Here is a 17051-nt window from a genome sequence, read left to right on the forward strand (position 1 = left end):
GTGTCAGTTCAATTTGTACAACAGTCACAAAAATCTTGGGATGAAGAATCAAAGAGTTAAACCATACCACATGCCGAGGCTGTCATACTTTAATTGTTGTTGTTGTGGTCTTCTGAGACTGGTTTGATGCAGCTCTCCATGCTACTCTATCCTGTGCAAGCTTCTTCATCTCCCAGTACCTACTGCAACCTATATTCTTCTGAATCTGCTTAGTGTATTCATCTCTTGGTCTCTCTCTACAATTTTTACCCTCCACACTGCCCTCCAATACTAAATTTGTGATCCCTTGATGCCTCAGAACATGTCCTACAAACTGATCCCTTCTTCTAGTCAAGTTATGCCACAAACTTCTCTTCCCCCCAATCCTCTTCAACACCTCCTCATTAGTTATGTGATCTACCCATTTAATCTTCAGCATTCTTCTGTAGCACCACATTTTGAATATTAAGATTAGCTAATAGCTCTCATGCAAACCAAATTAGAAATATGTTCCAAAGTTCATTCTACATAAATCAACAAACGCTTAACATTAAGCATCATTTTCATACACTTATATTTTTATGCACATGAGGCTTAGTTCTTTTACTTTACAGAAAACAAATCGAACATGCATGAGAAAATAAAATAGTGTTTCTTATTACTGGGTATCAAATAAAAATTTACAAATAGTCTACAGAAAAAAAGTCAACAGAATACATACCTCACTGCTGTTGCTTCTTTGCACAGGAGCTTTCTGATTTCGTACTTCAACATCAATTTCATCAGGTGAAGTTGGTTCAGCTAAATCACAACAATGAAAAAAAAATAATACAAAAAATGAGAGTAGCACATTTTGTAATTCAGAAGTATGGACCAAAGAACATACAAGGAGGAAAGGGAAATTGATCAACAAATGGGAAGGAAGTCATCTATTAACCATTCCCTGAGTAATGTATGTAGAATGGGAGATCATAACAATCACACCTGAAGTTAAGCAACTGTCAAATAAATTACTCAGCCTGACAAAAAATATGAAGTACTCAAAAGACAGTCAGATTTCAATGTAAATTTTCTCTCTCTCTCTCTCTCTCTCTCTCTCTCTCTCTCTCTCTCTCACACACACACACACACAGGGAATTATGTCCCATGCATAGGCCCTCAATAATCCATAACACAAACATTTGTGTTTGCAGTGGTCTCATGACCAGGAAGCAGGGTCTGCTGCTGAAAGACATCACACTGTCTCAAAGATGCAGCAACCTTGCTCTGTTCCTTGCCTCTATTTCTTGCCTATCATCATTTTTATTGTTTACTACTACCTCCAGGTATTTAAACTCATCTGCTACTTTTAATCTAGCTTTCTTTGCTTTTTGAAACAGTCTCTTTGCCAGTATTTTAAGCTCATCTGGATTTTCAGCGACTAGTGCTACACCATCTTCAAAAGCCTGTACCTTTATTTTAGTTCTTGTTTTAATTCCCTCTCCTACTTCACTTGCTGTGGCCAGCACTTCCTGTATTACAATGTTGAACAAGAGGGGTGATGTTCCATCTCCTCACCTGACTCCTGTTTTTATGTCAAACACCTTGGAATATTCTCCACCCATTTTCACTACCCCTTTCGAGCCTTTTAGCGTCACTTTCACAAGATTTATAATCTTCTTTGCTATTACAAATCCCTACATTTTTTCCCCACAACTTATCTCTGGATATACTGTCACAGGCTTTCTTAAAATCAACAAATAGTATTGCCATTGTTTTGTTATACTCCCAAAATTTGGATATGGCTTCTTTCAGTATGAATATTTGGTCAATAGTTGAATGATTGTCCATAAACCCCGATTGTTTCTCATTTATTATCTCTTTTAAATATGGGTCTTATTTTTTCTGGAGGACCTTGGACACCACTTTATAAGCATTGCTAATTAATGAGATGCCTCTGTAGTTCCTGCATTGTTGTTTGTCGCCCTTTTTATGAATTGGTTTATTATTGCTTCTGTCCACTCCTCTGGTGTTCTTCCTTCATTCCAGATGTTTGTAACAAGTTTTTGTATTTGTTTTGCAATTTTTATTCCCCCCTTCTTAAACAATTCAGCTGTTATGCCATCTCCCCCTGGGACCTTGTTGTTTTTTAGTATTTTGATTGAGTATGTTGTCTCTTTCATTGTCGGTGGTTCCACAAAGGATAATCACGTTGCTGCTCCATTTCTCCACTTCCGTCATCAACACCTCAGAATAATCCCTCCAAATTTCCATACCCTTGGATCTTTCCAGAACTGTGTTGCCATTTTTATCTTTAATGCCATAAATTCATAAGCTATCTCCTTTCTTGCAAAATCTGACTGATCTGTAAAAATCTCTTGAATTTTCTGCACTTTTGCCCTCCTTTGCTCTTTTGATTAAACTATCCACATGTTCTCCCTTTTACCTTCCAAGAAGATTTTTAGTTTCTCTATTAACTTTTTCGTATGTTTCTTTACTTGTAGATGTTTTTCCTTCGCTGCTTTCCTTTGGCTCACATTCTTCTGAAAACCATGGATTTTTCTTCCTTCTTTTTCTTTTTCTGTTTCTGTTACTTCTATATATAAAGTATTTTGCAAGTTTATCAAACGACCAATTTCTGGTACCTAACTGCCAACACTTTTCTACAGTACAACATGAATCATCAACCAGTCTTACTCTTTACACACAGATTCAATGAAATTCAATAAAAATAAAAAAATAAAAAGATGTAAGGAAATGTGATACATGACTTTCTATGGTTACCAAAAAAGTTCAATTTTGTCACTATTGCTGTAGTACTTAATCAAGTGCTGTGCCAATAAACCATAATTATCTTTATCACTCCAGTACCCTCAGCAAAATTTGTGTTTCATAAATTTTAAAGATAACAAAACGACAATGTTTCGATGAGTTGTCTAGTATTCACATAATTTTTCTTAAACTTAATTCTATATGCACAGAATACTGAAAATTTTAATAAACACATGTTAACAACATTCCCAGAAACTAATTTACTCTTTCTAGGGTGTTTAACACTGCTGTAAATAGAAGAGTTCTCTCCAAGCAAAGATGGACATTTGCTCGTGAATCAAACACAGAAAAAAATTGTGATCATCATACCTACAGCAAAATTCAAAATTACAATCCCAAATCAATTTCTGCCTAAAATAAATTAATTTCTTATTATTATTTCACCCAAACACTTACAGTTTCATGAAACAACATAATATAACCAACACTATTAACAGAAACATAACTCACCTGTATGACAAACTTGCCAACATTTGTCGCATAGTCCATTCCGGAGTGCCTTCTGACTGCAGCCACTTGTAGTAACAGTGATTAACTTATTTCCTACAAGCCATGTCATTGACTGTCCCCCGCTAAGGAGGAAATCAGCTGTAGGCAGCCTGAAAAAAAAAATAAAATAAAATAAATAAATAAATAAATAACAAAAAATATATTTCTGCAGTCGCTGATTTAATTTGCAATAAAGCCTGCAACATCCACATCTTAGCTCCGGTGCACAATAAATTAGTAAAAAATTATCACCCACAAAGGAAATATTGATGAAACAAACATCTTTTTTAATAAAGAACAACATTATAAAGATGTACGTTACTGGCAGATTCATTTACAAATTACAATGAAATAAAAACGAAAATAATCACCTCTTTGGAACAGCATAACACGTAGAAAATGTATATCTGGCCATTAGATCAATGCAGGTCTCTGTAAGTTCCACATGAAAAGTCATCAGAGCTTCATCAATTGGTGGTTTGAGATCTGAGGAGCGGGCGGCAGCAGCTGCGGGACCACCTGCTGGCGGTAATGCCCTCAGGTTACGCCTGCTGCTGTGTTCTGTGAGGCTTGAACTTCGCTTTCGGCTTGATGAATCTTCATTTACTATGTCTGGAGCCTTCATTAACTGGCCTTCTTCAAACGGTAACAACACATTTGCTCTCAGCCCCTGTAAATTTTTAAGTATTATAGTCTGCACCACAAACTTAGAGGAAAGAATAAAATGTACTGAAAACCTATAAATTTCTATGTAAAGTAGGATAAGGGAAATTCCTTGGTGAAATGTTAGTCATTTAAGGAGTAAATATAACAACTCACTGGATAGATGACACACTCAGAGGTGTGAAGGAGAACATGCAAAACCTCTTAAGTACTGTTCTATGTTTTGCTGTGTGATGGCTCATTAAGTGAGAACAAAATTCATAGCTCACAAACCAAGCTATTTTTGCAGTAGATGAAAAGACTCATTGAGAGGAACATAAATGGAGCTGGGAACATTGCTGCTTTTGGATGAGTGCTTATTCAGAGCTATAGAGTAAACATACACCTGTCCATTTCCACTGTCCTAGCTCACTACCTTGTGCTAGGAAAGATTGAGGATGGATGGATTATACAGAATCAAAAGATGTGTTGCAAGGACAAATCCCAGCTATGTAATTTTGGGGAGCTGATGTTGAAACAAAGGATCCAGATATGCAGCCACTGAAATAGAGAGTGTTGTACTGTGTAGCATATTCTGCTACTGGGTGGCCAACTCTGCTCTTCACCAAATTTTGACAGTTAGCAATCATTGTGGTGGGCAAGATGGTGCTCACGTGAAATGCAGTACAGAAACTGCAGCAGAGTTGGTATATGACATAGCAGCTTTCACAGGTGGCCCTGCCTCTAATAGGAGAGAATAAGCCTGTACGGGACTAGAGTAGGATATGTTGAATGAGTATAGATAGATCTTACACCTAAATCTTCCACTGGGGTATGACTCGCGTGGCAAGGATATGGCAGGCGATAGATGTAAGGATGCACTAGGACACTGTGTACATTGGGTAGGCAGCAAAATAGCAACATCAGTGTAGATCATGATTGTCCTTGAATCACATCCTTCATTCGTGTAATCCTCCAAGCCTCAATCTCCGTTACCACCTCCCAGCTCCATCCCTGCCCCATGAACTTAACTTCATTCATTCTGCACTTCACCATTTCTCCAATCTCCCTCTTCCTCTATTATATCTCCCCCCACCCCCCTCCCTCCCAATGCCATCAACAACAGCATTGTGCATTGCAAACAACTCCCCCTACCTGTGGTCAGAATGAGCTCAACTGTGAAACATTCTGATACTGTGCACCTGCTGCCTTTAACTCCCAGCTGTCACCCACCTCTCCTTAACCATCCCTCCCACTACTCCCCTTCTATTCTTCTCTTGCCCATTCCACTCTTACATCCACATCCGTTATTCCAGTCAGGAAGAGCAATGATTGTCGTACTTCACATTTTTCAATCACAGTCTATACAGAGTTAAAACACAACCCTTCCTATGTGGCAATTTTTAGTGTCAAAGTCACATTGAGAGTGTGGCAATGTGCCAGCCAATTTCACAGCATTTTCCCTCCATACACAAAGGTATTCAGTTAATTGACACATGAAAAAAGTGTCAGTCTAGGCAGACAGCAATAGCATCTACTGCAAAACAAGGGATGTGAGAAACACTTAACAGCATGTCAAGTGTACCATTGTGGTTGTATTAGTAGCTATCTCTGAATATGACCTACATGATGTTGCATCAAGTGTTTCACAGTGCAGCCATTCACCCTGATGGACTCTTGATTGTGAATAATTGCCAAAAACTAATTTCAGAAATTTTTATGATCTACTAGAGCCTTTACAACAGAACTATTATAAAAATGTTAGCATAATCTAGCAGTTAAGGTATTTTGTTGCTGTACTGAAGATTGTGTGTTTGATTCCCTTCAGATGCTATCTGCATTACATGTTTATTGAAATGATTGTAATCACTACTACTTATGTTTTGTTTTTTATGTATAAGTTTTGAATTCCTAATACTTTGCTGCATTATTTTAATTACCATTTTCACTTTTTTATGTGCTCTCATATATACTTTCTTTCATTCTCTGTCCATTTTAAATCTCTGACCCAGTAATTGTAATTGTTTTTATCTATCTATCATAATATTTAAATAAAATTGAAAGAAACTTCCACATGGGAAAAATATATTAAAAACAAAGATTCCAAGACTTACCGAGCGGGAATGCGCTGGTAGACAGGCACAATAAAATAACACACAAACACACACACAAAATTTCTAGCTTTCGCAACCAACGGTTGCTTCTTCAGGAAGGAGGGAAGGAGAGGGAAAGACGAAAGGATGTGGGTTTTAAGGGAGAGGGTAAGGAGCCATTCCAATCCCGGGAGCGGAAAGACTTACCTTAGGGGGAAAAAAGGACAGGTATACACACACACACACACACCCATATACAGAGACAAGCAGACATATTTAAAGGCAAAGAGTTTGCCCTAAACTCTTTGCCTTTAAACATGTCTGCTTGTGTCTGTATATGTATAGATGGACGTGTGTGTGTGTGTGTGTGTGTGTGGGGGGGGGGGGGGGGGGGGGGGCGCGCGAGTATATACCTATCCTTTTTTCCCCCTGAGGTAAGTCTTTCCGCTCCCGGAACTGGAATGGCTCCTTACCCTCTCCCTTAAAACCCACATCCTTTTGTCTTTCCCTCTCCTTACTTCTTTCCTGAAGAAGCAACCGTTGGTTGGGAAAGCTAGAAATTTTGTGTGTGTGTTTGTGTGTTATTTTATTGTGCCTGTCTACCAGCGCATTCCCGCTCGGTAAGTCTTGGAATCTTTGTTTCTAATATATTATAATATTTAGACATTTAAAAATACTGATCTATCAATTAGAAAACAAAAGGCAAAAATAACCTATTTATATTGGCTGTACAATGGTGTCAAAAACTGATCTTTCATTACAAGATGTAGATTTTTTTTATAGTAATAATAATACAAACATAAAATAAATTCTTCTCACACCATGGACAAAAGTAACACAAAACACGATTTAAATGAAAGAAGACTTTATACATAAAATGAAATTGAAGAAAATGAGTAATGACTGCAATAACTGGGATGAAAATATAAAATGATAAAAGGGAAGAAATTAATTCAAAATAAATACATAGAAGTAATAACAATCTCATAAACATAGATTCCAAAAGAAAAAATTAACAAAATGAAGAAAAATGACAGCAAATAAAAAGTTTATATGATGATTAAAATAATGAGTGAAAGAATTAGAATTGAAAAAAATATATTTATACAAGTTATCTGAATAAAACAGTAACCACAGTTGTTTTGATAAAGACATAAAGTAGATTACACACAGTAGGATTCAGACCCATAACTTTAAACATACCATCCAAATAACTAAATTCCTAGGCTATGGCGCCACTTTGAAATTAGTCCTATTTTCAAGAAAGTATATTTAAATAGCTGCATGATACCATATCTCATACCCTAACCTGCATTAGATGCTGCCCATTTATTATTATACCATCACAGAAGGTTTTTTTTTATACTTAAGGTGTTTGTGGCCTAACAACTGTGCTTCAGTATGTAGGTTGAGAAATGTTAACTGGTATCAATGGCTTCTACCTGCAAGCACATCAGATCCACACTGCCAGTGTGTACCAATTTCATATTCTTGTGAAAACAGAAGCCTGGTCAGAATGTGAGGTTGCGACCTCTAGGCATTGGGAACCACCATGAAAATGTATAATAAGGACAGTAAGACACAGACTGAATTAAATGATTGAGATTATTTATGAGGGGGGCACTGCGACACTGCTGAAAGAGAATCTGTACACACCCATGGCATCAACCTCATAGAGGAAAATGGAAGTTGAAGATCAGAATAGAGGGGGAGGGCAACAGTAAATGACAAAAGTTGCAAAGACAGACCCAAAAGTAAGGACACAAGAATAGGCAGCAGGTCAGCTTCATATCTGCTTGTTAACAAAGATGGATTGAAAGGGAGTTCAAAAATGGTTCAATGGTTCAAATGGCTCTGAGCACTATGGGACTTAACATCTGTGGTCATCAGTCCCCTAGAACTTAGAACTACTTAAACCTAACTAACCTAAGGACATCACATACATCCATGCCCGAGGCAGGATTCGAACCTGTGACCGTAGCAGTCGCGCGGTTCCTGACTGAGCGCCTAGAACTGCTAGACCACCGTGACCGGCTGAAAGGGAGTGTCACCCACACTGATCAGCTAGCACATTATGACTACGTACTTAACAGGTATGTCCACCTTTCACATGGATAACAGCAGTGACATGTCATGGCTGGAAGCCATGAGGCCTTGGTAGGTCACTAGAGTGAGCTGGTACCATATCCAAGTGCGCACGCACACACGCACACACACACACACACACACACACACACACACACACACACACACACACACGTGTGTTTCAGCTAATTCTTCCAGGGAGGGGAGCGATGAGCTCTGATGCCACTTCCAATCAAATCCCAGATGTGTTCAATCGGTTTTAGATCTGGTTAGCTGGGGGAGGGGGGCTGCACATCAACTGGGACTCATCACTGTGTTCCTTGAACCACTCCATCCCACTCTTGGCCTTGTGACATGGCACATTATCTTGTTGACAAATGCCATCATGGGAAATATGATGGTCATGAAGGAGTGTACGTATTCTGCTCCCAGTGTATCATACTCCCTGGCCATCATGGTACCTTGCACAAGCTTCACTGAAGCCATGGTTGCCCACATGAATGTTCCCCATAGCATAATGGAGACACCGCCAGCCTGCCTCTGTCCTGCAGTACAGGTGACAAAGAGGTGTTCCCCTGGAAGACGAGAGATTTGCACCTTTCCCTCGGCATGATGAAGAAGGTATCATGATTTATCTGACCACATAACACTCTGCCACTGGGACAATGTCCAGTGACAATGGTCACTTGTGCATTTCAGTCATAGTTGCTGATGCCATAGTGTTATCGCTGGTACATGTATGCGGAATCGGCTGCAGAGGCCCGTTATTAGCAGTGTTCAGAGCACTGTGTTTTCAGGCACACTTGTACTTTGCCCAGCATAAAAGTCTGATGTTAGTTCTGCCACAGTTTTCCACCTGTTCTGCCTTACCAGTCTGCCCATCCTATGACGTCCAACGTCTGTAATGAGGGGTGGCTGCCTAACGCAACGACGTCTAGACGTGGTTTCATCTTGGATTGCCATGTGTTGAAGACACTCAGCACACCACTCCTCGATGCCTGACAAGTTCTGAAGTTTCCAAAATGCTCATGCCATTAATCCAAACAATTACAATCTGCCCTTGGTTAAACTCTGATAGATTGCACATCTTGCCCTTTCAACAATGGAAAATCCAGGGTGGATTGTAACAATATTACGAAAAGGAAAGTTGCTACTCACCAAATAGTGGAAATGCTGAGTTGCAGATAGGCACAACAAAATATTGTCACAAATAAAGCTTTTGGCCCATAAGGCCTTTGTCAAAAATAGACCACACACACACACACACACACACACACAAAGCAAATGCAACTCTCACACACACAACTGCAGTCTCCACTGGAGGGCGCGCGCGCGCGCTTGTGTGTGTGTGTGTGTGTGTGTGTGTGTGTGTGTGTGTGTGTGTGTTTTATTTATTTTGACAAAGGTCTTATGGGCCAAAAACTTTATTTGTGACTGTCTTTTTGTTGTGCCTACCTGTCACTCAGCATCTCTGCTATATGGTGAGTAGCAACTTTCCTTTTCATAATATTGTTACATTCCCCATTCTACACATGGACAACATGCTCCCTGATACAGCACACACTAAGCATGTTTCTGGCTAGCAGTCATCCCTCGTCAGGTAACCCTGCTATTGTCTGGATGGGCTTATATCAACAGTAAGTTGGTGGTTATAATGTTTTGGTTGATCAGTGTATGACAATGCATCAAAAGTAGACAGCAGTGTACCACCACGTGATCACACCCTTTATCAGATTGGCGGCTGGACAGAATGGCTGCTCACTCAGAATAACTGACTGCAGTACACATGTGCTACGTGTAAGATGCATTAGCTTAACACTCAGAAAGCAGACGACACATTCTCCACTAAATGCCCTTAAATCATAAACCACCCAGACATTCACAATGGTTTTTAATGTCTAAATAGCTTCATCTCTTATAAGTACCTTAGTACAGTATGGAGTGTGGATTTAGGGCACCCAACACAGAGGTTTTTAGTTTAAAAAAAAAGCACTATCACTCATATTTTAAATTTTTAACACAGGGCAGGATAACAATGCCTAAAATAACTACTAATAATAACTGTGAAGAAGATACTGATGTCTCCTACACTAATGCTAGATAATTTTATTTGTAGCTTTTTTTTCAGCAACTGTAGTATATATTTCACAATAAAATGCAGTCATCAGTTGCAAATATATTTTTATTCCCCTTTACCAGTTTCGACAAATAAATTTGTCATCTTCAGAAATTTAGTATTTGTTTAGAAAATGTCAATACCTTGTTCATAGAAGCATAATGCCACGATGTGCCCAAAATCGTACTTATCATATGTGATTACTGTAAACATTCTTCGACAAACTGATAATTTACAGTAACTGAATCACATGTATGTCTTCAAATAAATATGCCTTGTTGACCTGTATTCCAAGCCCCCACACTCCAGCTCCATGAAATAGGATTAGACGTCTATCAACCCTTACTTACACAGTTTAAGATGATCAGTTTGACCACAGCCCTTGTCTTTAGGTCTCAAAGAGCAGCAACCTGAATCACATATTAAGGCCAGAAACACCACTTTCACAACTCAGAATGCTATACACACACACATGTTGCATGATTTTTCCTGAGTTGTTAAGACACATAAGTGTACATTTAAATTTCGTAGTACCACATTGCACAATAGCGGATGCGATGATTTTTCCTTACAGGGGGCAGTGTAGTCTTGGTTGGAAAACTCATGTCATTATGCTTATTGCAACATTATAAGACAGACATCAATTCATAATTAACAACTGTGGTGATGTTGTGGAAGCTGAATTTTCATTGAACGGAATGTAGTAGGACACTGATAATCCGGTATGCCAGATTACCAGATTACGCTTTAGTTTCAATGTACAAATACAATTAACTTACTTACCACACACAACATGAGAAAATTGAATACCTTACTGCTCTATTAAATCAGTTTAGGGCTCAAAGTTTTAGAAAAGTTTAATATACATAAATAATTTGTTATATTCTCACTAATACATAATGTAAGCACCATTGATTTGAAAAAATCAAGAACAAGCTAATTAATAAAAATTGTTACCAAGAACTTGGTGCAGTTTAATTGGAATCACTGTCTTTAGGAATAGCACAGATATTTGACACTGTCAGGGTACGGAATATATCAACTGGTATCTGCCACTGTTGGTTTAGCTGAAATTTTATTCGGAGTGCTCTGGACCATCACTGAAATGCTAACTTGCTTCATTGACTAAGCACTTTCTTGACAAAAATTAATTTGTGTGATGTGCATATTCATAATCTCAGAAGCATTTTATTGTTGGCTACTCTCAGTGAATTTCACAAAAGTGTTTGAGGCTTCTGTAGACTCAGCGCAGAGATGTGAGTTGTAGGTGTTTCTTCTTCATCACGCACCATTTCTGGTGCTTCCTGTGGGTTGAAAACAATTTGTAGTATTACATCATCAGTCATTACTTCTTAGAAAACTAAATTTCCATCATGTCAGTCCATTCATCAACTTCTTCTTATGAAAATACTGTCAGTTCATTAGTGTAGTTGAATTTATCACACTTACAATTTCAGAAAAAAGAGCTGTCAGTTCATCATCATTTACATTAGTTTCCATCATAGCTTCTTCAACCAGTTTAGGCCACACTTTCCTCGAGGCCCTGTGCAATGTTGTATTTTTCAAAGAAGTCCAAGCATTTGCAATGACGAAAATAGTGTCCTTAATATTAAAATTGTGTTGGAACTCTTTGACACTACAATCCTAGCTTAACAGCTTTTGCACAAAAATTCCTCTGTATCAGCACATCAGCACTTGAAATATTGTACAATCCCTTGGTCCATGAGTTGTATTAGTGAGATAACATTGACAGGAAGACATGTGCAAAAACAAGATACCTGATATATGATGTGTGTTGGACTATCAGGTCTTCCGGATTATCAAGATCTTACTGTATATTGTTGCACTTCTTAACAGCAAATATTATGCAAGTAAGTTATCCTGTGTCTGGACATCAGACTAGAAATTCCATATTATTACTAAAAAGACTGTATTTAGAAATTGTTAATGTATTAACTTAATTGAAATGTGCACATCCTCCGAATACATATAAATATTGTAATGAAATGTAGTCTATTTTACTCACTGTAGTGATGAACCTCACAAAGTCACGCCGGAATGGTAGCCGACACTTCAGAAACCATACAGCAATAACATGGTGGGCCAATGACACAGTGTAGTGGTTATATTTAAAAGGGTTAGTGTAAGGCAATGAAATTGCAAACACTGACATGTACTGGTCTCCAACAAAGCTGCCAAACACTTTTGGTAGTCTTGTCAGTGCTGGAAAATAATTAAAAAAAGAAAAGGTTAAATGATGAATTGTGGAACTGAAGAATTTATTATATACTACAGTGTCTGTAATAAGAATGAACCAAAAGACTCAAATAAATGCTTAATTAAGATTACTGTCAACAAGCATCTCTGAAAAATTCATAACATTATTCACTGACCTCCAGCATCTATAATTGCAGCTGATCAAACACATGTTGTTACACTGACAACTTTCAACACTGAACTGCTGCCTATTTTGACCAAGTTCTCTACACACAAAGATCATATGACTGTAGTATCACTGTAGAGATGACTCTCACTAAGTCACAACAGGACAGCAATTGACACTTCACAAACCACACTACAATATTGTGATGGGCCAGTGATGCTGGGTTGGGGGGTTTACATGTGTGAAAATTGTAATGCTGCCTCCCTTTAGTAGACTGAGACAACACCTGTACAGATGGTCAGGGACTCAGTAACTCATTAACTCCTGTGAAAAGGAAAGCCCTTCCAAATAAGTGTTAACAACCCCTTAACAGGGTGGACAAACTGCAGGATGGTAGAAGCCCACTCATGTGCCTGAAGTGGGAAACCATTCACAAATGGATAAGAGTTTACTAAGGCTAGCAACACAGGATGAGGAAGACAATGTTAAACAACTGCATAAAAGACCCAGTGGTACGCCTTGTCTCATTAGACAAATCTTACATGCATGAAAATTCTCACTTACATATCTGGATGGAAAAATTCTCAGATGTGCACTGCATGTTACAGCATAATAATGGGAGAAAAGAGTATCTGGATTGGGAGCTGGAAAATGAAAAGTAAGAACAAAGAACAGACAGTGTAAACTGGAAAATATGATGAGAGAAATGAAGATGTACAACATTAATATTTTTGGACTAGATGTGCTGGGAAGGAGAATATGAACATATAGACTATGAAGTAATATTAACTGGAGATGAAAAAAAAAATGGAAAATGGTACTGAATTAATAGACAAGAAAAAAAATTATGTGAACATTAAGGTGTGTAGATGCATATAAATACTGCTGTATTTCCAAGAACAAGAGTGGAAAAAGATTCACCAGTGGTGCTCCACTTCCGGGCATGGGTGTCATGGTATATGAGAAGATAATCAATTCATTCAGAGAAGTCACCCCCATATGCAACAGGCTAATGACAACACACCTACAGTGCGCAAACAGGAAATTTACCATGATCAACATACATGACCCTATGAATGGGGATAATGATAAAAAGACCCCAAATCAAAAGAATAATTCTGGGCAACATTATACGCAATGATGGCCAAGATCTCCACAGAGGAGTTTGACACATAAAAGATCATAGAATCCAACATAAATCAGGAAAGGGAAAGACAACAAGCAAACATGCCATAGGAAGATCACACAAAAAGGTAAAGAACTGATACCACAGAAAAATAACACTAAACACCTATGGTGGGACTCAGAAGCAAAAAAATCTTAGGCAAACCAAGAGAAAGTACATGAAGGAGCAACTGGATGCTATAGATGAAAATTTCCACAGCCACAACACAAGAGAATTCTACAGGACTTTCACATGGGAGATCAAAATTCAGAAAACAAGATGGAAAACTCGCATTAACTAATCAAGAGAACTGTCAGGAAGTGGCACATTATTTTACTGACGTTCTTGACTGCTCTGCACCTGAAATAAGATTCCCAATACAGGACTGATCCTCCACTCACCTAGAATCACTCCCACCAACATGCGAATCCAAAAAACATATAGTTAAATTGAAAAAAAAAACAATAGGATACCTAGTGTACATGGCATCATTGCAGAACTACTAAACCTCGAACCAAAGTCTTTGCAGGAACTTACACAAATAATCACGACCACCCGCAAACAGAAAAGCTTTCTAATGACTGGAAAGGTACACTTATCCACCTCCTGTGCAAGAAAGGATTTAGGGAAAATATGAGCAACTACAGAGGAATCTCCCTGCTCTAAATCACCAACAAAATTTCCTCAGCCTGCTTACTCTACAGAACACAAGAATAGTTAGAACACAAAACTGGCGAATACCAGGCAGACTTCTGCCCCAGTTGTTCATGCACAGAACAAATCTTCAATATGAAAACAGTTCTAAAATATTCCAATCATTTGCACTTTCACAGATTTCAAGAAAGAATACGATTCTGTTGACCAACAATCCTTGTTCAACATCTTAGAAGAACATGGACTCAATCGAGAAATGCTATGTCTAATCAAGACAGACACTCGGTGGCACAATGTTGGAAGTTAAATCCATGAGTGACATCACTCACTAACAGAATTCTGAAACACATACAAAGGGTCAAGTCAACAGTACCATGGATCACACGTCAAACTTGACCTAGAAAAAGTACAAAACAATCTAATAGAAATTGGAGAGAGAAATGCATACAGAGAAAAGATACACAAGTAGCATGTTAGATCAGACAATGAAGTCTCAAAGACACCAGGGAAAAAGTGGCTGAGGATAGAAAGAGACTCAATGGACAAAAAATGAGAGAATTTTGAACAATCAGAAAGAATGCTCAAATGAGGCAGAATGCTTTCTGTGATCCTATATGGCTCGATGCATATAGTGTCCCACAAAGGAGCTTACACTGTTCGAACATCAATAACTGAGTAGGTATTAATGTTAACTTTATCAAATTGTGATTATATGGTGCTCTCATAATTAGCATGTGACGCCATTCATTTCAGATGCCAGCAACTACATGTAAATAAAAGATGGCTGGAAAATTGTCCTTGGAGCAAAGGAAGTGGATTTTAAAGTGTTTATGGACATTTGAAAACATGAGAGAAGTGCAGAGATGATGGCAGTGAAAGTTTGATATTGCACCATGGTCTCATGAACCAATAATTAAATTAAGTGACAAATTTGAGAGGGTAGAAAGTTGGTGTGATCCGAGATATGAACAGTGTGGCAACAAGAAATCAGTAGTGGATGAAATATGAGTGGACACAATGGTAAAAGCTTCCGCATTATTCCCAAAGAAGTCCATATGGCAATGTGTGCATGAATCAGGTGAATGCAAATCAAGTGTTCACTGCATTTTAAAGCAAGCAAAGTGGAAACCCCACATTCCCAGCTCTATTCATGCAATGAATGGGGTGATACAGATAGGCACCTCGAATTTTGTGAATGAATTTGTGATGATGAAAAGCTGACTGATATTGTTTGGTCTGATGAGATGACATCTAAATTGAACAGAACCACCAATCGCCATTCTGTGTGTACTGGGAAAAAGATAACGGTCACGTTAAGGAAGAACAAGCTGTTAATCTTCCTGGGTTATCAGTGTGGTGTGGTATGTATGTCAGAGAACTTTTACAGCAATTCGTTTTTTGAAGGAACTGTGATAGTCAAAGTACCATACTCTGTTGCACAAACAAATTTTATAAGCTCTTCACCACCTGTACCGAGATAAAAATTGTTTCTTTTCATCAAGTCTGTGCACCATCACATTACCATTGTCATGTCCAGCAATTCCTGGTATAAATGTGTTGAGAGATGGACAGGTCAATGATGATGTGTTGGGTTTCCACCCAACTCTCCTGATATAATGCTGTTAAGGCTTCTTTCTGTGCGGAACTCCAAATGATACATACTTTTTGTTATTTTTGTTCGAGTTATTTAAGTTCAAACACTGAGGTGTAACTTACCATGTCATAAATAAAATAGAAAGAAACTTCCACATGGGAAAAATATATTAAAAACAAAGATTCCACGACTTACCAAGCGAGAAAGCGCCAGTAGACAAGCACAATAAAACAACACACAAACACACACACAAAATTTCGAGCTTTCGCAACCGGCGGCTGCTTCGTCAGGAAAGAGGGAAGGAAAAGGAAAAATTAAAGGATGTGGGTTTTACGGGAGAGGGTAAGGAGTCATTCCAATCCCAGGAGCGGAAAGACTTACCTTACGGGGAAAAAAGGATAGGTATATACTCGTGCGCGCGCACAACACACACACACACACACACACACACACACACACACACACACACACACACACACAGACATAAATATGTTCCTTCTTTCCTGACGAAGCAGCCGCCGGTTGCGAAAGCTCGAAATTTTGTGTGTGTGTTTGTGTGTTGTTTTATTGTGCCTGTCTACCGGCGCTTTCCCGCTAGGTAAGTCTTGGAATCTTTTTTTTTACCATGTCATAAAAGTGATGTGTTACACAATGTTTTAGTATTAACGAATAATGACTGCCAAACATGCAATTAGTTTTGATTAGTTGGTTTATGAAGTTTGGGCACACATACTGCACGACTTTGTATTATCTGTGTAAGTAACCGAGCATGGATGGACGCAGTGTTCCAGCACAATGGGGTAACACCAGCAGTTTGGTCACGCTTTGTGACATCTACTAGTTTGGTGATTACTCCAGGCAGCTGTGTCCTCTGCCTCGGCAATACGCTTCACTCTACGGTATATACAGCATACCACAAGAATTGGTTACATTGGGAAAGAGAGAGGAGAGTCAGTCTGCTATGGAGTCTGATGGTGTGTCAACTCTGAACTATCAATTTGCATTACTTGATCTAATTATCAAATGATAATGGCAGACAG

At 38.4% G+C, this 17051-nt stretch overlaps 1 protein-coding gene across 2 annotated transcripts in view; it reads right to left on the bottom strand.

The window, feature by feature from the left end:
- The window catches only part of LOC126334970 (tuberin), a 315576-nt gene that overhangs the window by 146977 nt on the left and 151548 nt on the right, over positions 1 to 17051 (bottom strand). For both annotated transcript variants that reach the window (XM_049997757.1, XM_049997758.1), the window contains exons 15-18: positions 12242 to 12438; positions 3651 to 3949; positions 3241 to 3389; positions 701 to 780 (exon numbers count right to left, since the gene is read on the bottom strand). In XM_049997757.1, coding sequence (XP_049853714.1) covers positions 701 to 780; positions 3241 to 3389; positions 3651 to 3949; positions 12242 to 12438 — 725 coding nt within the window. The remainder of the gene's footprint in view (positions 1 to 700; positions 781 to 3240; positions 3390 to 3650; positions 3950 to 12241; positions 12439 to 17051) is intronic.

The sequence above is a fragment of the Schistocerca gregaria genome, chromosome 2 (assembly GCF_023897955.1).
Source record: "Schistocerca gregaria isolate iqSchGreg1 chromosome 2, iqSchGreg1.2, whole genome shotgun sequence".
Classification (NCBI taxonomy): Eukaryota; Metazoa; Arthropoda; class Insecta; order Orthoptera; family Acrididae; genus Schistocerca; species Schistocerca gregaria.